The sequence below is a fragment of the Phacochoerus africanus genome, chromosome 2, assembly GCF_016906955.1.
Source record: "Phacochoerus africanus isolate WHEZ1 chromosome 2, ROS_Pafr_v1, whole genome shotgun sequence".
Lineage (NCBI taxonomy): Eukaryota > Metazoa > Chordata > Mammalia > Artiodactyla > Suidae > Phacochoerus > Phacochoerus africanus.
In genome coordinates this window covers 279,460,194-279,485,019 of record NC_062545.1, presented here as the reverse complement: position 1 = coordinate 279,485,019, position 24,826 = coordinate 279,460,194, and the positions used below count along the sequence as shown (strand labels likewise).

The 24,826-nt window shown below is 65.7% G+C and overlaps 3 protein-coding genes across 15 annotated transcripts in view; 2 read left to right on the top strand and 1 right to left on the bottom strand.

The window, feature by feature from the left end:
- Nucleotides 1-1,508: 1,508 nt before the first annotated feature.
- Nucleotides 1,509-4,803, top strand: ENTPD8 (ectonucleoside triphosphate diphosphohydrolase 8). The gene is made up of 9 exons (XM_047769083.1): nt 1,509-1,757; nt 1,839-1,956; nt 2,281-2,431; nt 2,549-2,708; nt 2,804-3,034; nt 3,155-3,418; nt 3,569-3,679; nt 3,929-4,063; nt 4,136-4,803. The coding sequence occupies exons 1-9, from the start codon at nt 1,509-1,511 to the stop codon at nt 4,325-4,327; spliced, it is 1,611 nt and encodes a 536-aa protein (XP_047625039.1). The 3' UTR covers nt 4,328-4,803.
- NOXA1 (NADPH oxidase activator 1) lies at nt 4,801-14,484 on the bottom strand. 6 transcript variants are annotated; one of them, XM_047769080.1, is made up of 14 exons: nt 14,047-14,483; nt 11,513-11,595; nt 10,651-10,759; nt 9,470-9,604; nt 9,118-9,225; nt 8,338-8,397; nt 8,038-8,105; nt 7,534-7,633; nt 6,398-6,437; nt 6,114-6,199; nt 5,746-5,900; nt 5,488-5,602; nt 5,278-5,392; nt 5,036-5,185 (listed from the first exon to the last, which is right to left on the bottom strand). In XM_047769080.1, the coding sequence occupies exons 1-14, from the start codon at nt 14,221-14,223 to the stop codon at nt 5,097-5,099; spliced, it is 1,440 nt and encodes a 479-aa protein (XP_047625036.1). In that variant the 5' UTR covers nt 14,224-14,483; the 3' UTR covers nt 5,036-5,096. The 6 variants fall into 6 exon arrangements, with proteins under 6 accessions (XP_047625031.1, XP_047625034.1, XP_047625033.1 ...); XM_047769081.1 differs by having other exon boundaries at nt 6,114-6,172; XM_047769075.1 differs by having other exon boundaries at nt 4,801-5,185; nt 5,488-5,900.
- A 137-nt stretch (nt 14,485-14,621) lies between these two features.
- The window catches only part of EXD3 (exonuclease 3'-5' domain containing 3), a 57,152-nt gene continuing 46,947 nt past the window's right edge, over nt 14,622-24,826 (top strand). For 6 of the 8 annotated variants that reach the window (XM_047769071.1, XM_047769073.1, XM_047769068.1 and 3 more), the window contains exons 1-3: nt 14,622-14,772; nt 20,595-20,828; nt 24,227-24,291. In XM_047769071.1, the coding sequence (XP_047625027.1) occupies nt 20,615-20,828; nt 24,227-24,291 (279 nt within the window). In that variant the 5' untranslated portion in view covers nt 14,622-14,772; nt 20,595-20,614. Of the gene's footprint in view, nt 14,773-14,837; nt 15,281-20,594; nt 20,829-24,226; nt 24,292-24,826 lie in introns of those variants that run through there. The other 2 variants (XM_047769067.1, XM_047769070.1) reach the window with 2 other exon arrangements.

The window sequence follows — 24,826 nt, the reverse complement described above, 5'->3', positions numbered from 1 at the left end:
CGCACGCTTGAAAGCCACCAACCCGCTGGCAGAGAGGCTGGCGCGGGCCTCCTCCTCCTCCTCCTCCTCCTCGCCCGAGTCCGCAGGCGGGTCCGCCCCTTGGCCTTTGCTCTGGTCAAGTCCTCCACCTCAGGGCCTTTGCAGTCACCTGACTCGACCTGCCCTCAGCCTGGGCTCTGGGGAAGGGCGGGGCGGGAGACCAAAGTCTGAGCAGCAGGGGGCCGTCCTGGGCGGGTGCAGACCCGGCTCAGGTGCGCGGTGACCAGCGGGGCTGGGGGAGGCGGGGCAGCACCTGGCAGAAGCCTGAGAGGCTTCGTCCTCGCTGCTGCGCTGCGGCTCGTCCTCCAGCCCAGGTGAGGGGCTGTCCTGGTCTGGGGCTGACCCACTGGGGCGGGGGGCGGGCTCTGACTGTGGGGGAGTCTCCCCATCCTCTTTGCCTACCCACTGGGGGCTCAGGCTGGGGGCTCGGGTGGACGTGGGGTCCTGGGATCTCTTCCCCTGCTGTAACCTGCTTGTGTCTGTAAGGAGGCCCGTGGCCTGGGTGCTGGTTGGGGACGCGGGCTGGGTCCCATCTGGGCCTGGCCTGACTGTGGCTCAGGCAGGTCACCTCCCCTCTCAGAGCCTCAGTCCTCCCTCCTCAAAACGGGACTATAACCAGGACCGCCCATTCCACTCCCCACGGCGGCCAGGTCCGGGGCAGACACAGGCGAGAGCCTACATCCCGCGGCTGGAGGAAGCACTCTGGGGGCGTCTGCTTCCACGCAGGGTGGCCCACGCCATGCAGAGCCCCTGAATTGCCACGCTTGGGAGACCTCAGACCACTTTCTGTGGGCCGTGGTGAGAACCAGCTCCAGGGCCCTTGTGAGCAGGGCCTCCCCTCGGGGGTGATGGGGGCCGGAGGGGGCCCTGCACAGCGCTCGGCCCCTGAGCTGCGTGCGTGCCACGGCCCCACGCACACCGCCTTCCTGGGTCCACAGGGACCGCCCTCGGGCCAATTAAAGAGTCTGTAAATCAGATTAGAGAAGCCCGAGGTTGGGCTTTGCAACAGAAGCCACTGTCTCTGTCCAGAACGCCTCGGCCTTCAGGTCCTTTAGCAGAGAAGACGCGTGGCTGGGGCCCCTGACCTCACCCGGCACCTGGCAACACAGACACAGGCATCCTCCTGCTTCAGGCCCGACCTCAGGCTCAAAGAGAGCAAAGGGTCCTGGGGGAGGCCTGGTGGGGGCTGCAGAGAGGACCAGGTAGGTAGGAGAGGTGGGTCCTGGGCCCCCGAGTTCAGTGCGGAGCTGGGTCTCCTGTTGAGGATGGGAGGGGAGCAGGGGTCCGGGGGGCTGCGCGGAGAACCTGGGGGCTCCGCTGGTCCCTGGTGAGAGGAGAAGGGGGCTCTCCCGACCTCCTCGGTGCTGTGCGCCACAGGCCAGGGCGTCGCCGCACAGGGCGTCCCGGTGCCCGGCCCCCCAGGCCACCCAGACACTGGGAACACACGGGCAGCTGGTTCTCTTGGCGTCATGCTCTTTAAAGGCCGACCCGGAGGTGGATCCTCTGAGCCCCCGGGAGGGCAGTGGCCCTGCTGCGGCGGCGGGGGACGGGTGCCCAGTGCTGCCACCCCCGTAGGTGACGACCTGCCCACCATGGGGCAGACCCGGAAGGATCGGGTCTTCACGGCCCTGCTGTGGGCTGCAGCGGTCTCCGGCCTCACCACGCTCATCCTGATCCTGGTGGAGGCCGCCAGAGTCCACCTACCCGCGCACACCAAGGTGGGCCCCAGGCCCCGGGCGGGGAGGCTGGGCTGAGCCAAGCCGGCCCCCGCTCGCTCCTGACCCCGGTGTCACCTCTAGTTTGGGATCGTGTTCGACGCCGGGTCCTCCCACACGTCCCTCTTTGTGTATCGGTGGCCAGCAAACAAGGAGAACGACACAGGTGTGGTCAGCCAGGCTCTGGCCTGCCAGGCGAAAGGTCAGTGGGCTATTCTGTGGACAGCGGATGAGTACGGGCACGGCCCACCGCTGTCTGGCTGAGCTGCCCCGCTGGAGGGAGGGTTGGGAAGCTGCACAGGCTGGAGCCAGGCAGGAGCACCCTTTCCATCCCCCAGCAAGTCAGCCTGAAGGAAAGGGGCTCAGAGAGGTTCAGCAGGTTGCCCCAGGGGGCCCAGCTGGCCCGTGGGCGCCGGACCAGGGCTCTGGAGTTGTCTGGCCCGGGATCCGGCACAGCTGCCTCCAGATGCCTCAGCCTGGCCCGCCCTCGGGCCCTGGAGCCGTGACCTGGGGCACTGTGTTTCAGGTCCTGGAATCTCCTCCTACACCTCTGACCCCGCACAAGCTGGCGAGAGCCTGCAGGGCTGCCTGGACGAGGCGCTGGCACTGATCCCCAAGGCCCAGCATAAGGAGACGCCCATGTTCCTGGGGGCCACGGCAGGCATGAGGCTGCTCAGGTGAGGGGGCTGAACACGTCCCTGGGGTGCAGCGTGAGAGCTGCGGCCCCCCGCCCCAGGCGGGGGGCCATAGGGTGGGCTTCTGGCCAGCCCTGGCCGCTGCTCCTCTCCGCACAGCCAGAAGAACAGCTCTCTGGCAGAGGACATCTTCGCAGCGGTCAGCCGGGCCCTGGGCCGCTCCCCTGTGGACTTCTGGGGCGCCGAGCTCCTGACTGGGCAGGACGAAGGGGCCTTCGGCTGGATCACCATCAACTATGTCCTGGGCAGGCTGGTCAAGGTGCCGCAGGCGGCCCCGGGGCGGGGGAGGTGGGGGCGGGGGCCGCGGGTCAGCGTGGCTGGTCCCAGGACTCAGTGCCCCCTGTCTGTGGTCAGTACTCCTTCTCTGGAGAATGGATCCGGCCTCTGGAGGAGACGCTGGTGGGTGCCCTGGACATGGGTGGGGCCTCCACCCAGATCACCTTCGTGCCTGAAGGGCCCATACGGGACCAGAGCACTCAGGCCACGTTCCGCCTCTACGGCTTCGATCACAGCGTCTACACCCACAGCTACCTCTGCTTCGGGCGAGAGCAGATGCTCAACAGGCTCCTGGCTGGGCTGGTGCAGGTGGGGGTCCCTGCAGGAGGGCGGCTCCCCTGGCTGGGCTGGCGCAGGTGGGCGTCCCTGCAGGAGGAGGGGCGCCGGCGCCCCGGGCTTGTGCTCAGAGCGGCCTCCCGCCCCCTGCAGGGCAGCCCGGCCCTCCTGGTCCGCCACCCTTGCTACCACAGCGGCTACCAGGACACGGTGGCCGTGGCCTCTCTGTATGAGTCGCCCTGTGTGCCCACGGCAGCGCCCCCAGACCACACCCGGAACGTGACCGTGGAAGGGACGGGGAACCCCGGGGCCTGCATCTCGGCCATCCGAAAGCTCTTCAACTTCTCCAGCTGCGAGGGCCGAGAACACTGCGCCTTCAACGGGGTCTACCAGCCCCCTGTGCGGGGCCGGTTCTATGTGAGCCTCCCTAACCTGCGCCTGGAGCCCGGCCTCCTTCCAAAGCCCCAGGGGCCTGATGCTGGCGGGGGGGGGGGGGTGTGTAACGGGCTCCCCTGGCCCCCCTGCCCCAGCCTGGGCTCCGCCTCCAGAGCCCCCCCTCCCCCCCAGGCCTTCTCCAGCTTCTACTACACCTTCCATTTCCTGAACCTCACGTCGGGGCTGCCACTGGCCGCTGTAAACGCCAGCATCTGGGAGTTCTGCCAGAGGCCCTGGAAGCTGGTGGGTGGATCCCGGGTCGCCTGCCCCACCTGGGCCCCAGCTCCCGGGGCTGCAGGCTCCACTGGCCAGGGCTCGGTGGGACCCCATCCTGGGCAGTGTGGCAGGGGTCTGGGGGAGGTGGCACGGGAAGGAGGACAACCCCAGCCGTCCTCCTCCAGGAGGGAGACCTGGGCCCCGCCGCCCGGCGGACTGGCCCCCAGGGGCTCAGGAGGTGGGGCCTTACCCAGCTCCCTGCCTCCCGGCCCCCAGGTGGACGTGGGCACCGCTGGACAGGACCCCCGGCTGCGTGACTACTGCGCCTCGGGCCTGTACATCCTCACGCTCCTGCTCGAGGGCTACGGCTTCCGCGCGGAGACCTGGGGCGGCATCGAGTTTCGCAAGCAGGTGGCTGCGGGCGCCAGGGTGGGGCGGGCTCCGGGGCAGCTCCCGTGGTCCTGACCTGCGTGTGGCCCACAGGCCAGCGGCACAGACATCGGCTGGACGCTGGGCTACATGCTGAATCTGACGAGCATGATCCCGGCCGAGGCGCCCGCCCCGTGGCGGGCGGAGAGCTACGGCGTCTGGACGGCCGGAGTTGTCTTCATGGTGCTGACCCTCGCAGCCGTCCTCGGGGCTGCTGCGGTGCACCTCTGCTGGCTCCAGCACTGAGCGGCTGCCCCGACGCTGGACGGCAGAGGCCCAGCTCCCGCGGCCCAGCGGAGCCGTCCCGGCCTGGACCCCTCCTGAGCCCAGCCCCCCCCGGGGAGGGGGGGACTCCGAGGGGCTGGTCCTGTGGGCTCTAGCCCCGCAGGCAGACGGCCACATTCTGCCCTCGGGGTCGCTCTGGCCATAGAGGCTGTGCTGTGGCCGCCTGGCTGTGGCTTTGCTCGTCCGTGGCCTCCGATCCCAGCTCCCGGGGTCCATCTCTCCAGCATGTTTCCGAGGGCAGCAGGGGCCTCTCTGCACAAGGACTGCCCGGCTGGACTCCCGCAGCCCCCCGGGACTGTGGCTGCAGACTTACGGCGTGGAGGGCCAGGTAGAGCCTGGGAGGGTGATTGCTGGCACAGACGGGGCCTGGCTGGAGGTCCCTGGAGGCACACCGGGTTAAGGATCTGGTGTCCCTGCAGCGACTCAGGTCGCTGCTGTGGCCTGGGTTTGATCCCTGGCCTGGGAACTTCCACATGCCTCGGGCACAGCCAGGGGAAAAAAGAAAAAGGCGCCTGGTTCTCCAGGAGGGGCTGGCAGTGGGCCCCGGGGTCTCTAGGAGCTGCCAGAGCCCGTGTCCGGGCAACGTGGGCTTTTCATGGAGCAGCAGCCCCGTTCCCCCAGCCTCAGTCAGGCCCTCTCAGGGGCCGAGCCCAGAAGGTACACCATTCCTTGGCAGGGCAGAGGGCTTTTATTAAACGCTTCCAGCCACGGGCTTCTTAGGGCTGACTCCTCACACACGCCGGTCGGCTGGGACCACGAAGCACTTGGGAAAGATGCCGACGCGGCCGTCACAGTGGCCCTCCAGCCACGCCTGGTCCACTGCAGGGGAGTCAGGGCAGCCCCTGCATCAGCTCACAGACGCCACATGTGCCCAGCGGCCCGACCAGGTGATACCTTGGCACAGGTCATACCTTGGCACAGGACGTCCACGGTGTCCCCTGGCTGCAGGGCCAGGTCCGCAGGCCCCTGCGCGGAGTAGCTGTGCTGGGCCACCACCTGGTAGAGCACAGGCCGGCCGCCCACTCCCTGCGGCAGGGGTGAGGGCTTCGGGGTAAGCTGGGCTTGGGGAGAGGGGCCAGCCGTCCCCGCCCGGGGCCCGGGCCCCAGCCCCTGAGGCTCACCCTGCACTGGAGCCGCAGCCCCGCAGGGCCGGTGGCCGCCTCCCGCCAGGCCGTCTGCAGCGCCTCCTCCCCCGTGAGGGGCACCCAGCAGCTGCCGTCACTAGGATCTCGGTAACTGCAAGGAGATGCCTCAGAGTGGGTGGCGCTAGCCGGGGGCTGGGGTGGGGGGTTGCTGACCTCTGACCTCTAAGCCCTCCGCTGTGCTGGGCCTTCTCCCAGGCCAGGGCCGAGAGGCACCCGCCCCCCTTCCCAGCCCACCTGAGCTGCCCACACTGGGCCTGGGGAGGGAGGGCCTGGCCTATCAGGGCCCGCAGGCTGGACAGGTCAGCTCCTCTTGGGGCCCTCAGGGCCAGGGTGAAGGCGCACTGCACCAGGACGGTCACCAGAGCTGCCGGCCGCCCTGTAGCCGCTCCCTGAGTCCGGGTAGAAAGGCGGTTGGTCTCCAGGGCCCCAGATCCGCGTGCCCAGAAGCAGCCAGGGTGGCCTTCGGGGGGCGGAGGGGGGCAGGGACTGAGGAGGGAGGGGCTGTGGGCTGTGAGGCTTCTTTAGTGGGGTCCTTAGGCCACTGGGAGGATGGGGCCTGGCCTCGGAGCCCCCACGTCTCTGGGGAGTGGGGTGCCTCTTACCCCAGCACCTGCAGGATCCTCAGACGATCCAGGGTCTGGCCCCTCCGCTGCCAGCAGCCCTGCAGATGGCGGTGAGCAGGTGGGCGCTGCCCACAAAGCGGAACGTTTGGAGGAGAGGGGTTGCTGGAACTGTGCACCCACTGGAAGCCGCAAGGCCACCAGCTTCCTCCTTGGGGACAAAGAGGCTGCTCCCAGCCCCCCCACAGGTAGCTGCCCGGGGCTCCCTCCCCAAAGCCCCCCCTGCCGCCCTCCCCTCTCCCCTCTCCCGGTCAGGATGGCCTCACCTGGAGGAGCCTGCTGGTCAACCCGCTCCACGTGGGGACGCTGCAAGGAAAGCGGCAGACTGGGCTCTGCTGGACCTGGGGCCGGGGCCGGGGGTGGCGCCGGGGCTGTGTTGTCCTGGCTTCAGGGGGCAGGGGTGGGGCCCTGAGCGGGGAGGTAGCTTTCCTGGGCCTGACACTGTGTCCCAGCAGAGCCAGTGGTGACGGTACAGCCTGGAGACTAGACGGGCCACTGGCACCCATGGGCAGGGATCTGGCTTCCCCCAGCCCACCGTGAGGTGGCCGCTCCAGCTGGGCGTGCTCGTGACCCCGGGAGGCTGAGGACTGAAGCCCGGGACCGGCTAGACTTCATCCCAGGGTTGGGACCCAAGCTGGAGTGGCAGCAGGACATGCCAGGGGGCCCGCTCCTGGCCACACGGACCAGCTGACTCAGATCCCGACTTCTGGGGGGGTCGGAAAGCCGGACTGTTTGTGAATGAAGCGTTTCGATTTTTATCAGATTTGCCTGCTGTTTAAAGCAAGGAGGAAGCTGTGGCCCTCCTGTCAGGGGGTCAAGGGCTCGAAAACCCAGCCTGCGAGCCTGTGGCTGGCGGTCTCCTGAGGCACAGCTGTGGCGGGAGGCACAGCTTTCAAGGGCACCTGTCTGTGCAGCGAGGTAGCTGCACATCAGTGAGAGAGGCCATGGGGCGACCACCCCGTTGCGCTGGGTGCCTCCATAAAGCGAACGCACGACTCGTCCAGCTTCCCTGCCCGTGCACGGTGCCCTCCTGCCACCCTTGCCCGGGAGAAGCCTGTGTCCCTTCCTCAGCCTCACCCCTGGGGCCTCGGGGAGTCCCGTGTCCAGGAAAGAAGCCGGGGGGCCTGGGGGCGGTAGGCTCACGGCTAAGACACCCGGGCTGCGGGGCCCTCCAGGGCCTGGGGTGGGGAGCAGACCCCGACTCTGTCCGTGAGCATCAGTGTGCCCCCCGATCCCTGGCATCCAGTCTCTGGGGCTGGCTCTGGCTAAGTCCCGGGCCTGACCCCCTGCCCTGAGACCCCCCGCAGGGCCCGGCTGTCGCTGGTCCCCAGCTCAGCCTGGGGAGCGGGGAAGGCTCCCCCAAACACCTCGGCTCCCGCCCACCCAGCCCAGGCTCCCTCACCTGCTCGGCGGAGGTGAGCAGCCTGCCGTGCTCGGCCTGCCCGCAGCCCATCTCCATCTCCACGTCAGGTGGCTTCCTGGGGCCGCAAGGGGTGCCAGCTCTGCAGGGCCACCAGGGGAGCACCCCTTTAAAGGTGGGCCCTGAGCTGGAGGGGAGGAGCCCCTGCCCCCAGTCTGTGCGGCTGTGTCTGGTGGGGCCAGAGGGGCTGCTCCTCGGCCCCCTGCCCAGCCCCCTCCCCCAGGGCCTCCAGGGCCTGTCCAGGCCCAAGGGAGCTTCGGTGACAGGAACCAGGATGAGCTCGAATGGCGCGTGCCCTGGGCCTCTGGACAAGGGGGCACGGGGGGTGCCCAGAGATGGATGCCCCCCCCCTTCAGTGGGGCCCTGGCCAGTCTGGAAAGGGGAGTGGACCAGCCTGGCCCCTGGCCGGAGCTGCCACAACTGGGCCTGCACGGGGGCTCCAGCTCTGGGGGCTGGCATGTGGGCCTCATGTGGGGCCCTTCCTACCGTGCGGCAGCCCGGGGCCTGGCGTCACCGTGTTCGTTGCCAGCCTGTGGGCACAGAGTGACCGCCTCCTGAGGATGCAGATCCCTTAGGAGCACCAGGGGCGGCGGGCACGGCGTCCCCAGGCAAGGCCACAGGGTCGTGGCTCTCCCACAGGATGGTACCCACCCCCGATTTAGAACAGGGGGACGGTGGGGACCCCCCAGGGAGGGTTCAGCATACCCCTAGGAGGTGAGGGTCTGGACAGCCCTGACCTACAAATGCCAGAGGCGATGTCAGCGTGGCTGGGAGGCTGTGGCCTACCTGTGGCTGCTGAGGCCGGACGCCCTCGTGCTGGTCATCAGGGACAGCGGAGGCCACCACCTGGTGAGGGACAGCAGAGGCCGGCCGGGTCAGGAGGGCCCAGCCCTCGCCCCCCACCCCCAGGTGTCCCCGCTGCTGTGAGGGGCTGCCGGACCCCCACGGCGGGGCGGGGAGGAGGGGAGATAGGCCTGGCGGAGGATGACGGCCCTGCCGATCGGTCTAACTTCTTCTCAGTGCAACTCTGAAAAGTATTCTCGTTTCTTAGAACAGTCGCTTCCCGTGGTGAGAGGGTTCTGAGGTGACGCGTAGCGCCGCTCTGAGCCCCTCCTCCAACACACGGCACCTGGCCCTTGGGGGACCGGGGTGTCAGGCCTGGCGAGGGCCACCGGCTGGAAACCGGAGTGAGTGCCTCTGTCACGCGAAGCCATCAGCTCCCCGCATTCCACCTCTGCTTCTGGCTGCGCTGTGCCCGTTATCCTGCGATGTTGCTGGTGCCGCCCCCGCCCTGGGGCATAGGCGGTCTCCAGGGGTCCCGCTCTCTGAGGCAGAGCAGCGGGGAGATAGCTCTGCCGGGGGTCCTCTGCTTCTGGTGGGCCCTGCCTCAGTTCCCAGACCCAGATCTAGGCAGCCCCTCTGGAGACACGGGCGACAACCCAGCAGCCGTGCCCCGCCTCCTCCCACCAGGGCCGTTACGACCCCGCGCGTCCTGTGAAGGCTGCCTGGACGCCCGGCACCTGCTGGGAGCTCAGCCCGGGCCTAGCCGCCCGCCCCTCCCTTTACCTTGGCCTTGCCCAGAAAGTCCACAGGCTCCAGGTGCTCCAGGTGCCGCTGGCGCGGCCGGAAGACCTCGCCCCTGGGGACCTGCCGAGGCTGCAGGGGGGCTTGTTCCTGGAGGAAGGTTGGCACAACACAGGCCTGAGCATCCGACCAGGCCTGCGGCTGCTGGAGCCTATGACAGAGGGGCCCTAGCCCACGGGAAGCCCACCTCACACCTGGGCACACACATCATTTCCTGCCAGCAGTTTTCACCTCACATAGTTGGCCTTGGGGGGCTGTCCTGACGAGAGCCTCAAACTGCAGGCCATGGGCCTGGCGGGCCCCCCGAGTGGGCTGGGAGCCTGGCTCTCCTCACCTGCACTTGGCCCAGGGCAACGTCTAGGTCACCGCGGGCCCCCTCTGGCCCCTTGGAGATGGCTTCCTCTAGACTGCGGGTGGCCTCCACCCAGAGCCCCAGCTGGCACTGCACTGCAGCCACGTTGAACAGCACCTGCGGGTGGGTGGGGGGTGATGGCAGCGCCAGGACCCAGCCCATCCCCGCTCATGCCACTCCTCCAGCCCCCCTCCCAGTCCACCACTGGGTCCCACCCTGGCCCTGCCCCCGGTCCAGCCACAGTGCTTCCCAGACACAGCCGCCCAGGGCGCTTCCGAGCAGCCTGCCTGGCTGGGGGGGGGGGCAGTCACGCCCGGGTCAGCTCCACCCGCAGGCCTGTCTCCAGACCCCCAGCCCTAGCTGAGCTGACGAGCCTCCCTGGCGTCTGCTGTGCGCAGCAGCCACCTGCCTCCACTCGGCCACTCCGCTCCTTTTGCATGTGGTCCGAGCCGCCCTCCCTGGGCTGCCAGCTCCCGGCACGGCATCTGGGTGCTGCCCGAGGAGCCCTTTCTTTGTCCTGCCCCTCCCCCCAGGCGGGAGGCTGCGCTGTCACCCAGTGCTCCCGGGAGCCGCTCCCCACGGCCCCGGCAGGATCACGTCTGCAGGGACACCACACTCCCAGCTCGGCCGTCACGGGCCTGAGAGCCATGCGGCCAACCCCACACCTGCCCAGGCTCTTGGTGCCCTGGGCCACCCCAGCGGGACTCCCCACCGCTGGCCTATCGGGACACAGGTGGTTCCCGGAGCGCCAGGGCAGCGTGCTTCCGGGAGTGCAGGGGGGTGGCGGGGGGGGGGGGGGCTCTAGAGGCGCCCGCCCCACCCCAGGCCCAACCCTGTCCCGGAAGGCAGAGCTGAGGGCGGGGACGCCAGGACCCATGGCCAAGCCCTGCCCCCGCCCTGCCGCCCATCACCTCTTGCTGACCCCTGACCCTCTCGGGCCCTCTCCTGGGCGGGCCCGCCAGCTGGGCTTCAGGGCACCCCTGGCCAGAGGGAGTGTCTCAGTCAAAGTGGCCCCACCTGTGACAGTGACAAGACAAAGGGACCCAGAGGACAGAGTCTGCAGAACTAGGCCTGGAAGGACCCCCGGGGCCGCCTGCCCACACAGGGCACCCAGGTGGCCAGGTGGCCTCCTGGTGGCCAGCTCCCTGCACTGGTGCACTCACCTCCCAGGCCTGCAGCTTGAACCGCAGGCCCAGCTGGGTGTAGTCGATGGCGGCGTTGTCCTTCAGCTGTGCCAGGGCCAGCTGGAAGTCAGACAGGGCCTCCTGGAACCTGCGGGCAGCAGGGAGCCTGGAATGGGGGCCCTCGGCGGCCACAGAGAAAGGGGCAGAGCTTCATCCCAGCCCCACCTGCTGGGGGGGGTCCTCCCTGGTCTCAGCACATGGGGTCAATACCCAGGCGGGCTGTGCAGGGCGTGGGGCTGGCTCCCCCGCCTGCGGCCCAGACCCTCTCCCAAGCCTCGGTGTGCACAGAGCCCTGGGTGTCTCCCTGGGCCTCCCTGCTGGAAGCCCCCCGGCCCCCGCTGGAGTCCCCATCTCCCAGGAAGGCTCCTGGGTCCGTGAGAAGGGAGGCCGCCCCCACTGCCTGCCTGCCTGCCTGCCCCGAGTGGGACCCGCCGTGGGCTTGGCCTGGGGGCCTGCCGTGCAGCCCTGATTCCTCCCCTGGAAGGAACCCACCACTCTGTGTCCTGGGACACACCCTCCTCCGGGCCTGCCCTGGGTTTCCATGTCTGCAGAACGGGCACGGTCGCAGCATCCCTGCCACCGCAAAGAGGTGGCGAGGAGCAAAGAGGGGACGCCAGCACAAGGGCTGTGACTCACAGCACAGAGGCCGAGCCGCCCTGGCGCTCTGCCCTGCATCCCGCTCGGACCTGACAGTGGCATCCTTTCCCCAGGCTCCCCTGGAGGGTCAGGGAGGGGTCGGCGAGAGGGGGTGACCCAAGCAGAGAGAAGAGGCGGGGGCACAGAAAGGACTCCGCAGAGACAAAGGGCCATCGGAGAAAGGACGGCGCACTTCTGTGCTCACCTCTCCAGCTGGAAGTTGGCCACCCCTCGCTGGAAGAAGCCGACAGCCAGGCAGGCGTCCCTGGTCACTGCTTGGTCAAATGCCTAGGGACAAAAATGCCCATGGAATGCCAAGGTCTGCAACCCTGTCGCTCCTACATCACAGACGCAGTCCAGGCAGATGCCCAGTAGTGGGTCAGCCCCAGAGACAGCCACCTGCAGGAGAAAGCCTCCCGTACCCACCAGGGGCCCCTGAGCTTGAGCCGGGCGCCAGCCTGAGCTCTTGAGGGGCTTGCGACGGGCTCAGGGCACAGTAAGGTGACTGCGAGAACCAACGTGTTTCCGGTGAGAGCACTCCAGCACGTGAATAACAGCGCCCTCTGAGGGGTGGGATTACACAAGAGTCTTGCCTTTTTGAAATCCTATTTTTGGGAGTTCATACAAAACGACACACTTCTTCTCTTTTAGAATCAGAAAGAACAGCAATACAAACGACCTAATATGTGTGCAAAGCGCAGCTCTTTCTTTTTCAAAATTTTCGTCTCGTTTTTGAAGTTTTATTGACGTGTAGTGGATTTACAACGTCGTGATCATTTTCTGCTGTACCATCTTCCTTAAACTTAGACCCAGAAATGTCACTGTCTGTTCCTAGGGAGGACAGCAGCCACCAGTTAAACGCAAGCCAGAGGAGAGCATACCGCAGCCAAGTTAAATGCAGGAGGAGTTCCCGTCATGGCGCAGTGGTTAACCAATCCGACTAGGAACCATGAGGTTGCGGGTTCGATCCCTGCCCTTGCTCAGTGGGTTAAGGATCCGGCGTTGCCATGAGCTGTGGTGTAGGTCACAGACGCGGCTCAGATCCCACATTGCTGTGGCTCTGGCATAGTCCTGGCGGCTGCAGCTCCGATTGGACCCCTAGCCTCAGAACCTCCATATGCCGCGGGAGCGGCCCAAAGAAATAGCAAAAAGACAAAAAAAAAAAAAAGTTAAATGCAGGAACACACGGGCGCCATGGTCCTTCCCTATCAGATCTGGCCGAGTGGGGGCTTGTTGAGCCACTCGAGGCAGCCAACTCAAGCTCCCACTGGGTTCCTACCAACACCCTGCAGCCCAGCCACACTCCACCCTCCTCAGAGGTCCTCAGAGACAATCAGCTTCATTCATTGTAGCTGTTCCATCTGCTTTTTATTTATTTTTGTTTTTTTAGGGCCGCACCCGTGGCATATGGAGGTTCCCAGGCTAGGGGGCCAATCGGAGCTGCAGCTGCCGGCCTCCACCACAGCCACAGCCACAGCAGATCTGAGCTGCGTCTGCGACCTACACCACAGCTCACGGCAACGCCGGAGTCTTAACCCACTGAGCAAGGCCAGGGATCGAACCCGCATCCTCATGGGTGCCAGTCAGGCTCGTTACTGCTGAGCCACAATGGGAACTCCTCCATCTGCTTTTTAAAATTCTCCGTGTTTCTACCCAACATGCCCATGCTTTTGCTACTTGGCTGTGTTGTCTTTAGACGGAACTCGTCTCCTGTGAGGTGGAGGAGAATTGAAGCCACTCTGCTGGGAACCTTCTCCCCTCTCTCTGGCTAAAGCTTGCGTTAGAGTGAGTGGTGACGGATGGGCCTTCCCCGCTGACCCCCCAGGGCTGGAGACCTTTCAGCTCTGCCATCACTGCTGAGACAATGGTGGATTTGCACACAGACGTGAGAAACGACAGGGCAGATCCCCAGGACAGGTGACCCAGTTTCCCCCAGGGCCGCAGCCTTGAGACACTGATGACGACAGCTGCCTGACAGCTGCCTGTAACGTCTCACTCTCTTCTCACTCGCGTGGCTTCGGTGGCTGTCACCAGTGGTCCGAGCAAGGTAGGAACCTGGTTCTTTCTGAGGGGTGATCCCAGGACCGGAGCAGTGGGCAGGGTGCTGCTGGCTTCTCGTTCTGCACCCGTGGGAGCGCACCACTGTGATGAAGCTGGAGCCCTTGAAGGGCAGGCAGTGGCTCTGCACCACCCCCTCGGCCAAGGCAGGTGAGCGCCTGTGTGCGCTTGGCTTTGGGGAGTGCGTGGGAGTCAGGCGAGCACTCAGATCTGGGGTGTGGGCACCCACCAGACACACCTTGACTCCTGGCCATCACCGCAGGTGTCTGCGGAAGCCCCTTCCCAGCCCAGTCCGGCCTGGAGCCTGTTTCCAGCACTCTAGCACCGAGGAGGTAAGCACTGGAGCCAGTGTTCAGGGAGGTCTTTCCCCACCCCTGCAGAGTCTGGCACATGGTCACCACATAGTAGAGGCAGGGTGGAAGCCCTGCAACCCCATCCTGGCCCTGACCTCAGCTCAAGGTGGGGTCCACCGCCCACACAGCTCCCACCTGCGTTATGTGTTCATTGAGGGGTAACATCGGCAGGCGGCGGTGGGGGTGGGTGGGTGCTGGGCTCGCCCCTGCAGCTGGGTCTTTATCTCACCTCTCATTGAAACCCAAGGGAGGGAAACAGCGTCTCCCAGAGGTGGGGCCGCCGCTACCAATCCTGGGGGGGGCACGGCTGGCAGGCGCCCTGACTCACCTGCAGCGCAGCCTCTGGGTCCCCCGCCAGCAGGTGCACGCAGCCCACGTTGAAGCTCATCCTGGCAGGCGGCTCTGGAATGCCCGAGAAGAGGCGCAGGGCGCAGCCCCAATCTCCGCGCGCCACAGCCTGCGCGCCCCGGTGCCAGTCGCGCACCAGGTCCCCGAGCGAGAGCATGGCGGCGCGGACACCAGCCTGGCCGCACGGCGGAAATCGGCGCTTCCCGGCCGGAGAGCGGCAGTGGGGTCCCGTTAGGGGTCTGGTGGGGTGGCTGGGGGCTGAGGTCCGCGAGGCAGGGACCCGGGGAGCCAGAGATCGGCGTGGAGCTGCGGGGACCCTCCGAGGCGGACAGGAGGGTCGGCAACTGATCCTGGAGCCAGGTGCGCCGAGCCTCTGCGGCCTACGGCGCCCCCTGGCGGCAGAGCGGCCACACCCCGTCAGCCCCGCCCCCCCACCAGTGGCCGGGCTCCACCCACAGCCACGCCCCCGGTCAAGCCCCGCCCCAATTGCCTCCCGCCCCGCCCCTCCCACATCGCCCCGCCCCAACTCGAGGCCTGGCTCCTCCCCCGAGCGAGGCTCCCCCACCCCCGCACTATCGCCTGAGGTTCCTCGCTCTCGCGCTTCCCGGCCGCGTCGGCCTCGGTGCGCTGGGAAAAGCCATCCGGCCCGCTGCTGACGCCGCTGCCGCGGCCGGGCCAAGGTTCCGGGCGGACCCCGCGGGCTCAGGTGAGCGTCCGCGGGGCGCGGGCCGAGTCTGCGAGGGGCGGGGCGGCGTGGAGCCCGTCCTGGGCCGGGGCTCGGGTCACAGGCGGTCTGGGGCCTCCCGCGCCCGCGGCCAGCTCTGGACACGGACGCGGCCGGGAGGGACCCAAGGGCGGGTCAGCGCTCACCCGCGCTGGGCAAAGCCTGTCTAGGACCCCAGGTCGGAGGCTGAGGCTCGCGGCGGAGGTCATCCGTCAGGGTGCCGTGTCCCGCCCCGGGGGAGACCCCGCCCTCCCCATCTTTCTCTCAGCCCGTAGGACTGACTGGCCCAGCTGGGGGCAGGTGGGCCCCACTGAGGGTGGCCGGGGCTCGTCCCTGGAGGTCGAGCTCAGAGCTGCTGTGTGCCCTCCCGGCAGGGCACAGGTCCCTTGTTGACCTTAAAACGGCCAGTTATTTTATCCGCAAAATGGGTGTATTCAGGAACAGCGGAGAACTGCAGCGCAGGACACGTGGGCCGTAGCGGAAACGACAGGCGAGTCCCGCTCGTGGCTTCTTAGAGAAAAAGGAGGGCGTTGGGCGGGGCTGCTCGGAAGGCGATCCCATTGGAGGAAATGGAGGCCGGGCGGCGGGGGCGCCGGGGCTGTGCGCGCGCCTCTCATTGGCTGGGCTGTTGCCGGGCTGGGGAACGATCTTCCTTTGCCCTGGGTAGCCGAGGAGTGCCGTCTCGCTTTTGGGAGTGCAGAGGTAGCGTCTTCCCGTTCTGGTCTGCAGACATAGGAGTGGCAGTGTGTGAGAGCTCCTGTGTGCATGGGGTTCCCTTTATTCGGTTTCACACCGCGAACACCAGGAGGTCCCCCCCCCCCCCCGCCCCCGCTCCTCCACAGAGAAAGGAGAAGCATCTCTCGAGCCTGATGGAGCTGCAGACAGAGGGAGGTCGTGCCTGCCCCTAGGGCCCTGGGGCAGCACCATGATGAGCCTCTTCTCGAAGTCGGCAGGGGGAGGGGGCTACAGGTGCCTCAACCTGTCCCACAGACCCCCCTACTTATATCTTATTTGCTGCCACCTTCTTAGCACCTGTGTTAGTCACGTTTCTTCCGAGAGTGACTGATGTTAAGGAATTGGCTCAAGCAGTTGTGGGGACTGGCAAGTCCAAAATTTGCAGGGTGGGCCGACAGGCTGGACCCAGGGAAGAGCTGACGCTGCAGCTTGGAGGGGGAGGCAGAATTCCTTCTTCCTCGGGGGACCTCAGTCTTTTCTTTTAAGGCCTTCAACTGATTGGACAAGGCCCACCCATGTTGTGGAGGGTCTCTGTAATGCTACTGTTGCTTTGTCTCCTGTTTTAAAAGTTAAACTCAAAAAGTAATTCCGGAGTTCCTGTCATGGCGCAGTGGTTAACGAATCCGACTAGGAACCATGAGGTTGTGGGTTCGGTCCCTGCCCTTGTTCAGTGGGTTAAGGATCCAGCGTTGCCGTGAGCTGTGGTGTAGGTCCCGGACGCGGCTCGGATCTGGCGTTGCTGTGGCCCCATCTATCCAGAACCTCCAAGTATCACTTCCCCTTTTTAGGGAGTAAAGGCATCGCAGACACGTGAGCTGTGAGTGCTCCCATCTTAAAACCTCCCAAGCTCAGCGCACACGGCTTCGCTCTACTTCGCGGCCGGCTCCTGGAGAAGGTTGTCAGGACTCGGCGTCTCCGTTACCTCTGCCAGGCGCTCTTTAGAAACTGGGATGAGATTCATACGTCGTAGGGTTGGTTCATTTCTAAAGTGTGCCCTTTGCACTGTTACAGTAAGGTGTTGTGCCGCCGCCGTGGCCACTGACTCACCCCCCACTGCAGTCACTCCCCGCCACCCCTCCCAGCCCGGCAGCCGTCGGTCCCGTCTGTGGGTCAGCCTCTTCTGGATGACCCGCATAAGGGGGTCACGAACCACGAAGGTGTGTGTCTACTGCTCCCTCCACGCGTCGCAGCGCGTAGTGGCGCCTCCCTCCCTTCAGGCCCAGCGGATGTCCGAGGAGGGCTCGCCCCCGCTGTTTTATCTCTTTGTTTTATCTCTTTGTTCTTATTTCTTTGGGCCCAGCCCCCTGCTGCACTTTCCGACTCTTTGCCCATCGCGTTGGACTCCTCATCCTGCTCCAGGTGGCCTTCCCGCCGCGGCTGCAGCCAAACACCTGTCAGGTGTTCCGGGGGCCTCCCTGCGGTCCCCCCCGCGCCAGGCCCGTCCTGGGGCCTCCCTTCTGCGCCCCCTCTGCCGAGATCCCGTCGTGGGACCGCGTGTCCCTGTACCCACTCTTCCCTTCCGCGGTAAAGAAAGAGCACCACCCCTCTTCCCCGGGCTGGATGCGAATCACTGACGCGGCCCTGCTCCCACCAGCCCCAGACAGACCCGGCCTGGGGGCCGCTCAGCGAACTCAGCACTTGCACGTCCTGGAGGGGCTGGGCCGCGCGGGGCAGAGCCCGAAGGCCAGCCGTGTGTCTCCAGCGTGTAACTGTCTTGAGGTAACAAATGACAGGACGGAGACCAAGTCGATGCTGCCAGGTCCCTGACGGATTGATGACTTGGGGCAGCTATGAAAGGGCACCTGAGAGCTCCTTGGGACGGACATTCTGGTCCTTGCCTGAGTCCACATCAGTGTCCTGGTCGTGGTTGGGGTAACAGGTGTACAGGATGTCCCTTTATTATCTGCCGGTACACGCACTCCTGCAATTATCTCAGAACAAAATGTTTAATTTAAAAAGTTCTTCTACATATAACTGATTCACGTTGTTGTTAACCTAAAGCTAATACAATGGGCATTCCCGCTGCGGCTTAGTGAGTTAAGAATCCAACTAGTATCCATGAGGATGCAGGTTCAATCCCTGGCCTTGCTCAGTGGCTTTAAGGATCTGGCGTTGCTATGGCTGTGGTGTGGGTCAGCAGCTGCAGCTCCGATTCGACCCCTAGTCTGGGAAGCTCCATATGCCGGAGGTGCGGCCCTAAAAAGTCAAATAAATAAATGAATAAAGTTAATACAATGTTGTAAATCAACTGTACCCCAATAAAAAATTTTTAAAATTCTGAAAATTTTTTGAAAATTAAAAATCCTTAAGGTTTCGATGATGCGTTTTGTAGCCACCCTGAAAGTTGGAGTGACTCAGTCACCTCCAAGATTCTTCCAGTGCCAAAATTCAATACTTTGGGTGTTTAGAAAAACTTCCTTCGAGGAGTTCCCATCGTGGCGCAGTGGTTAACGAATCCGACTAGGAACCATGAGGCTGTGGGTTCGGTCCCTGGCCTTGCTCAGTGGGTTAAGGATCCGGCGCTGCCGTGCGCTGTGGTGTAGGTTGCAGACGCGGCTCGGATCCTGCGTTGCTGTGGCTCTGGTGTAGGCTGGTGGCTGCAGCTCCGATTCGACCCCTAGCCTGGGAATCTCCATGTGCTGCGGGAGCGGCCCTAGAAAAGGCAAAAAGACAAAAAAAAGAAAAAAAGAAAAAAAAAGAAAAACTTCCTTCAATCTGAGCCGAAACGTGTTCCCAAGTAGACGCTGAGGCGTGTGGAGCAGCCGTGGCCGATGGAAGCGCTCCTGCTCCCTGAGCCCAGGCCCAGCCTGGGCGCCTCCTGCAGCCAGTTTTGCCAGGCGACGCTCCCCCGGAGGCCGCTTCACCTTGGCCTGCGCTGCACACCAGCACCCCGAGTTCAGCTAAAGACGGGTTGGACTCCAAGCAGCTTTGTTTTCACTTTAAAATGAGGTCAATCCAAAGTGTGCAGTGGGTGAACTTGCACTTGGGCCTTGCCAGCCGTTTTCATTCTCAGAAGCGTGTTGGGTCAGGTGCTGCTGCACGCTGTGGGTTTGGGATTCCAGCTTGAGACCAGACAGGGCTGAGTTTCCGGGCCTCGGCCTGTTCCAGGGAAGGGCTGGCTCTGCCCCCCGACCTGGGGCTGGCTGAGCACACAGCCCCCACAGCCTCGGTGGCCAGGAGCGGCCAGACCCCAGCCCCTGGGCCCCAAAGGGAGGAGGCAGGAACCCTGGCATGGTGAGCGCTCCCTGACGGGGTTAGGAAAAGACTCTCACAGAAGAGCCATTTGGTCGCCTCCCCGCCTGCTCCTCCCCCCACCCCCCGCCCTAGGCTGACCCGCCCTGACCCAGGCGACCGACACCGTGGACGGCCACCATGGAAAGGAGCCACCAAGCCACAGCAGCGTGTCCTGGACACAACCAGCCCCCAGCCTGACGATGAGGGCCTGGGTGGCTGACGGGCCAGGGGGGCACCCATGGGGGCCTGATGGGGTCGGGGGGAGGGCGGCAGGACGGCGCCCTGCCCCACAGCACGGGGCGGGGGGGGGCGCCCTCTGCGGCTGCCTGGGAGTTGCTTTCTATTTGCTTTTCTGTATTTTGTTCCTTTGATCTTAGGTCATATTTTCCTTTTGTTCGCAGCTCTTGTGATTTTTTTTCCCCTTTTGGCTGCACTTGAGACACGCAGAAGTTCCTGGGCTAGGGATCGAACCAGAGCCACAGCTGCAACTCCCAGGCACAATAGTGACAATGCTGGATCCTTGACCCGCTGAGCTCCCAGGGAGCTCCCAGTTTTATGTTGTGCCTTGAGCAGCGTGAATGATGCACTCTGGAGACCCTTCCTCTGAAGAATGTTTTTGTTCCAGTAAATTTCTAGCTGAGTGCCCAGGGGCGCGGCTTGAGTTCAGCAGCTAAAGGGATTATCTTTATCTCTGGGGGGCTCAACCTACAGTGCCCATGGATCTCCCTGGGCCTTGGGTTTAGATTCTGGCAGAGGGGGTCCCAGCAGCCTCCCTCGTCTTGATCCTCAGGCACAGACTTTCTGGAGCCTCAGCTCGGTGCTGCTCTGTTGGCCAGGCTGGAGTCTGTGTGTCCAGCACTGCATGACCACTGCCATCTCTGTTGAGCTGGGCCCTGGGACGGCCGCCTGGGGAGCCCTGGGCCCCTGCGAAGCTCACCAGCACTCGGCGTGTCCCGAAGAGCCCCTCTGCTCGGCGGGGTGTTCTGCTCCCTGGGCTCCAGCCCAGCCGTCTTAGCTGGGAGCCACAGGTGGGGCCCCACTGCAGGTGTCACCAGCCAGGAAGCTCGGTTTGGCTGCCTCTTGTCCAGAAATCGGCGGCCTGAGACACGTCGTCTGGTGAATGTCCTTTGCAGTAGGAGGGCCGGCCCGGCACTGGTCACCCCCTGTGGCTGGAGCCGAAGCCGGGAGCAAACTGCAAGAATAAAAAGCAAGAAAGCAGCGTTCCCAGCGCTCAGCTGGGCATCGTATTTACAGAACGAACCGTGGCAGTGGGTTGCGGGCTGGGGCGCCTCTGCGGTGCCAGTGAACTCACCCCGAGGCTGACTGGTCACCCGCAGGACCGGGAACCCGGGAGGTAACTGTACCGGCCGATTTGAGAAACATGCGCGTGACCGCCCAGAAGAACGGCTGGAAGCTCGCGGGGCCGTGGAGGAGCCAGCCGTGGGGTCTGCCTTCCGGGCCTGGGTTCGGACTCAGGGTTTGGGCCGCGGAGCCGCGGGCCTTCCTGGGCCTGGTGTAACCAGACTGACGGAGGGCTGGCTGCGCATCTCCGTAAAGGTCAAGGGTCTCGTGGGGAACACGCTCGCAGGAAACCTGTTGGCCCTGCGGGACTGGGAACATTAGCTGCCAGCCTGGATTGTTTCGAGCTGGGGGCGTTTCCCGGGTTCTCACAGTGGGGCCACCTCTGCCCTCAGGCTCAGCAGCCCCGGGCCCAGCAGGGGAAGCCGAGGCCGTCTGAGTTCCCCACCCCCCTCCACCACGGAAGGGGCCCTGCGTGGCTGCCCATCTGTGCGAACCCTGCAGCCTAACTGTCCCTCTGCACTGTCCCTGAGCAGCCCACCACCCTTCCCTGAGGATGGACCCCCGAGCACCTGCCGGCGACCCTGCTGCTGGAGACACCACTGCTGGAGATGCCACCTCTGGTGACCCCGCTGCTGCAGACGCCACCGCTGGTGACCCCGCTGCTGCAGACGCCACCGCTGGTGACCCCGCTGCTGCAGACGCCACCGCTGGTGACCCCGCTGCTGCAGACGCCACTGCTGATGACCCTGCTGGTGACCCTGCCAGTGGTGAGTTAGTCCCCATGTGGCATCTGCACCCGTCAAAGCCCTGGGGCTGGCGTGGCTGCCCCCTAGGCAGGCTGAGCAAGGGATGCACATGTGGGACGCATGTGCACGTGTGTGCAGGCACGTGCGTGGAGGGTCTTTGCATGGAGTACATGTGTGCACTGGGCAGGGACAAGGCGGGAGGTGCCGGGCGATGCGGCTGTGTGGGGCTGGGCCGTGTGGCGCGGCCTCGGTGTGGATGGGAGCTCTGGGCTGGACACCAGGCATTTTACCTGTCTTGCCAGGAGAGAGGGGACTGGGAGGCGCCTGAAGCTCCAGGGCCCACGGATGCCGCTTCGAGCTTGGGAGCCCTGGCGCCCGCGTGGCCCTCGGGCCCCAAGGAGGGTGGTGCAGGGCACTGGCCTGGGTCCTGCCCGGAGACTAGGGGCCTGTCCTGGTACCGGAGTCTGGAGGGGGCTTCAATTTGGTGGCCGTGGGCGTGGTATGGGGTCAGCAGAGTCCCAGCCTCTTCCGTTCTGGACAGCCATGGCCTCCAGGTGCTATCTCAGAGCCCCCCAAGCCCAGGCATCAGGGGCAAGTGTGGGGACCCGGGGGTCACAGGTGGTGCCCGAGGGGGCTGGGGGCACACAGGGCATCTTCAGGACCCTCTCCCAGGACCTCACCCTGTGTGGGAGTCAGACCCTCCATGTCTGCCCCTCCTCTGGGCCCCTGCCTGAGCCTGGGCACAGCGGGGCCTCCCCTGGAGGGTCATCTTGGCCCCCGGGGAGCTGACAAAGGGGCACCGTCCCTGAGCAGCTCTGCTTGCGCTGCCTGGGAGGACGGGCCTGCACCTGCTGGGTGTAGATCAAGCGCGGCCGCAGGCCAGACTCCACTGTCACACGGCCACCCCGCCCCCGCCTGCCCTCTGCTCAGGCTGCCCCAGGCTTGTCCCTCCCCAGCCGCACCCCCTCTGGCGGGTTGGCCTAGGGTCTGGGCCACCCTGACTCACCAGGCTGCCTTCCTGGCCGAGGCTTTGTGCCACGGCTTTTCCTGACACAACTGCCCCTCTGGGAAGGTGGAGCCCTTGGCAGGTGGTGTCCGTGGGCGGGGGGCTTACTTCCTGAGTGTCTCCTGTGTTCTGTCAGTGTTGGGGCTGGGCAGACACCGGGCCGCACAAAGTCACAAATGAGTGACGAGGAAGAGGAGACCAAGGCCGGAGAAGGAGGGGCTCCTCCCAGGCTGGAACCCCAGTGGGCGAGTGAGGTGCCCCTCCTTGCCAGGCCCTGGCATCCTGGGGTCATGCCAAGTGCACACGGCCTGGTCCAAGTAGAGTCTCCACGCCCAGCGCCCAGGCGCCTGCTTCCCTTCAGCTGCACAGAATGGACTCCTTTCCTGCTCAGGACCCCCCAGGCCCCCAGACCCTGCCTTCCCCCCCCCCCCACTGGACAGGGTCTGCAGCCCTCGACACGACCCTGTTGTGACCCCAGGATCAGCCACAGCCCCCCCAGCAACACAGCCCCCAGCACACAGCCCCTCCCTTGCCAGAGCCCTCCCACCATTTCCCTCCTGAGTGGCCATGTGGCCTGATGCTTTGGCACCTATGCTGGGGGCAGAGGGTCTGTCTCTGGAGCGTGTGGTTTGTTGGATGAAACAAGTCCTTCTCATCCCCCTTCCCAGTGGGGGCAGCCCCCTCAGGCAGCCCAGTGTGGCCAGACCTACACCACCCACAGGGTTTCGGTGCCGGGGTGGGGGGTCTGAGGGGTCTGCACCCTTACCTCTGTCCTCGCTGTGTCCCCTCTGGGCGCTGAGCCTGCCGTCGCATTCCAGCCCCTACCAGACGCTTGTGGAACCAAGACCAGGGCCCCAGGGGTCAGACGGTGGCAGCAGGGAGCCTGGTGGACTTTGGGAGGCGCCCGCCAAGATGGGCTCCCACCTGCAGCCGGGTGGCGGCTTGTGCTGCCACCCTTTCTCAGGCTGACGCCTGCTGGGTCCCTCTGCTCTGCTCATACCTGCCTGCAGCCGCCTGAGGGTGGTGGCTGCGGGACAGCCCTTCCTGAGCCTGGCCCAGGTGGACACCAGGCCACTGCAGGGGTCCTGGCTCCCCCAGCCCCTGGGCTCTCAGGCAGCCCATGATCAGCATGCCTGGTGCTGCCCCCAGCTGGTGCCAAGTGGAATTACAGACCAGCTCTAGGCGCCTTGGCTGGTCCAGACCCTGGGCACCCACACCTCCAGGTCACGGGGTCACACAGGGAGGGCGGAGTGGCAAGGGGCTCTAGGTGGCTTTGTCCACTGCCCAGCCCGGCTGCTGCAGCCGTAGTTTCTGAGACTTCATTGCCGCCCGACTCCGCCAGGAAAAGTCCCCGTTTGACTTATTCCATTTGTCACCGCTAGCTTCACCATAGCAAGTGGCAAGGGTCTTTCTAGACATTCCCTGGGCAGCTGAACTTTCCTCTGGAACCTTCATCTCTCCCAAAGTGAGGGTGACTAGGTTAGCTAAGTGGTGCCTGGGGCCAAATGCTGTGTGTCTGTCTGGCGCGTCCTGTCCCTGCGGCCCTCCTCCACCTGCTGGCCACCTAACTGAGGGGTGCCCCTGGAGGCCGCCTAACAGCTCTCGGTGTCTCGGGGGCACTGGGGAAGCTCGAGGACAGAGGAGACAGGCAGAGGGCCAAGGTCACCCCAGTGCTCCTGCTCGGGCCCTCTGGCCGCTCCCTGGTCCTCGGCCCCAATGCAGTGGGAGCCCGAGCCGCCAGCAGGTGTACGGCTGGTGCCGGGCAGGGAGCTGGAGCCTGGTCAGCCGTGGGAGCTTGACTCTCGAGCTTGAGTTTCTCTCCGTGACCTCCAAACACACTGCCCGCTCCACCCCGCCAGCAAGGCCAGGATATCAGGGCGGCCCGGGCAGAGCGCCCCCACTGCCCCTTCCCTAGGGCCCGTGGCTGCCACCCTGCACTGCCCGCCAGGATGGGCTCCCACCCGCAGCTCAGGGGCCCTAGACTCACATTTCGGCCACGGGGAGGCCGCTGTGTGAGCAGGGGAGCGGCACTGGACACCAGGGCCAAGCCGGCTGTGCTGGCCGGGCGCCACACGGGTGGGGCTCACGCAGGGAGCCTGCCACCTCTCCCTCGTGCCACGTCCCAGCCCAGCCACGGCCTCTGCCTCCCCGTCTCCCCTCCACCCTGTTGCCCCCTGGCGAGCCCCAGGCATGGGGGCAGGCTGGCCGCTCACCGAAGCCCCCACGGCTGAGGCCCCTGCAGCAGAACGGGGCGTGCGGCCATGAGGTGGGCGCTCACTCGGCCCCATGCTGGCCGGGGCAGGGACCTAGGCTCTTCCCAGGCTGTGGCCACTGGGTGGCATCTACGGGAGCCCCAGGCCGGGGTCCCAGCCTGCCACTCAGCCCTTTGCTGGCCTCTGTCTTGTCCCCTCAGGCTGTGGCCCGCTCCTGTTCCTGCAGGCCCTGCAGAGGCTGTGGTCCACTCGGCAGCTGCGGCAGGTGAGTGTGCCAGCTCTGGGCACCTGGCTGCCAGCCTCAGCGGGCCGCCTCACCCACTGTCCGAGGGACATGCTGGTAGATACAGTCCCCCAGCTTCCAGGCTGCACAGGGCACCTGGCAGGCCGTGCCCACTGCCTCCTCTCCCATAGAGGGTGGCAGGACAGCCCAGCAGGATGGCAGGGGGTGGGGGGCACGGCCACTCAGGGGTCTTGCAGGAGCAGCCGCTGCCCCCACCCCGACCATGTCCCGCTGTGGCCTGGGCCAGGAGGGCAGCTTCAGCTTGCAGCCCGGGAGGGGTACTGACCCTCGGCAGCCCCCAACCTGCACTTTGCTCCCTCGAGGCAGCCGAAGGCTGAGGCCACGCTGGCTGCTGGGAAGGACAGGCCACAGGGCCCACGAGTGGCTGGAGGGACAAGGCCTGTCCTCTGGTGCCAGCCTCGCCTCCTGCAGCCCGCCAAGGGGCCAGGCTCGCTGGGCAGGTGTCCGAGCAGGTCAGCTCCAGGTGCCTTCGGGTGCGGGACAGGCAGCCAGCTGG

What these genes read in the sequence shown, in the direction of transcription:
- ENTPD8 (XM_047769083.1), top strand. Translation starts at nt 1,509, where the DNA reads ATGCTCTTTAAAGGCCGACCCGGAGGTGGATCCTCTGAGCCCCCGGGA. An exon ending in TCTGGCCTGCCAGGCGAAAG is followed by an intron (nt 1,957 to 2,280) that starts GTCAGTGGGCTA and finishes ACTGTGTTTCAG; the next exon opens with GTCCTGGAATCTCCTCCTAC. An exon ending in CTGTGCGGGGCCGGTTCTAT is followed by an intron (nt 3,419 to 3,568) that starts GTGAGCCTCCCT and finishes CCTCCCCCCCAG; the next exon opens with GCCTTCTCCAGCTTCTACTA.
- NOXA1 (XM_047769075.1), bottom strand. Translation starts at nt 14,223, where the DNA reads ATGCTCTCGCTCGGGGACCTGGTGCGCGACTGGCACCGGGGCGCGCAG. An exon ending in TGCTCACCTCCGCCGAGCAG is followed by an intron (nt 6,438 to 7,533) that starts GTGAGGGAGCCT and finishes CTTTCCTTGCAG; the next exon opens with CGTCCCCACGTGGAGCGGGT. An exon ending in TGACCAGCAGGCTCCTCCAG is followed by an intron (nt 6,200 to 6,397) that starts GTGAGGCCATCC and finishes CTTTGTGGGCAG; the next exon opens with CGCCCACCTGCTCACCGCCA.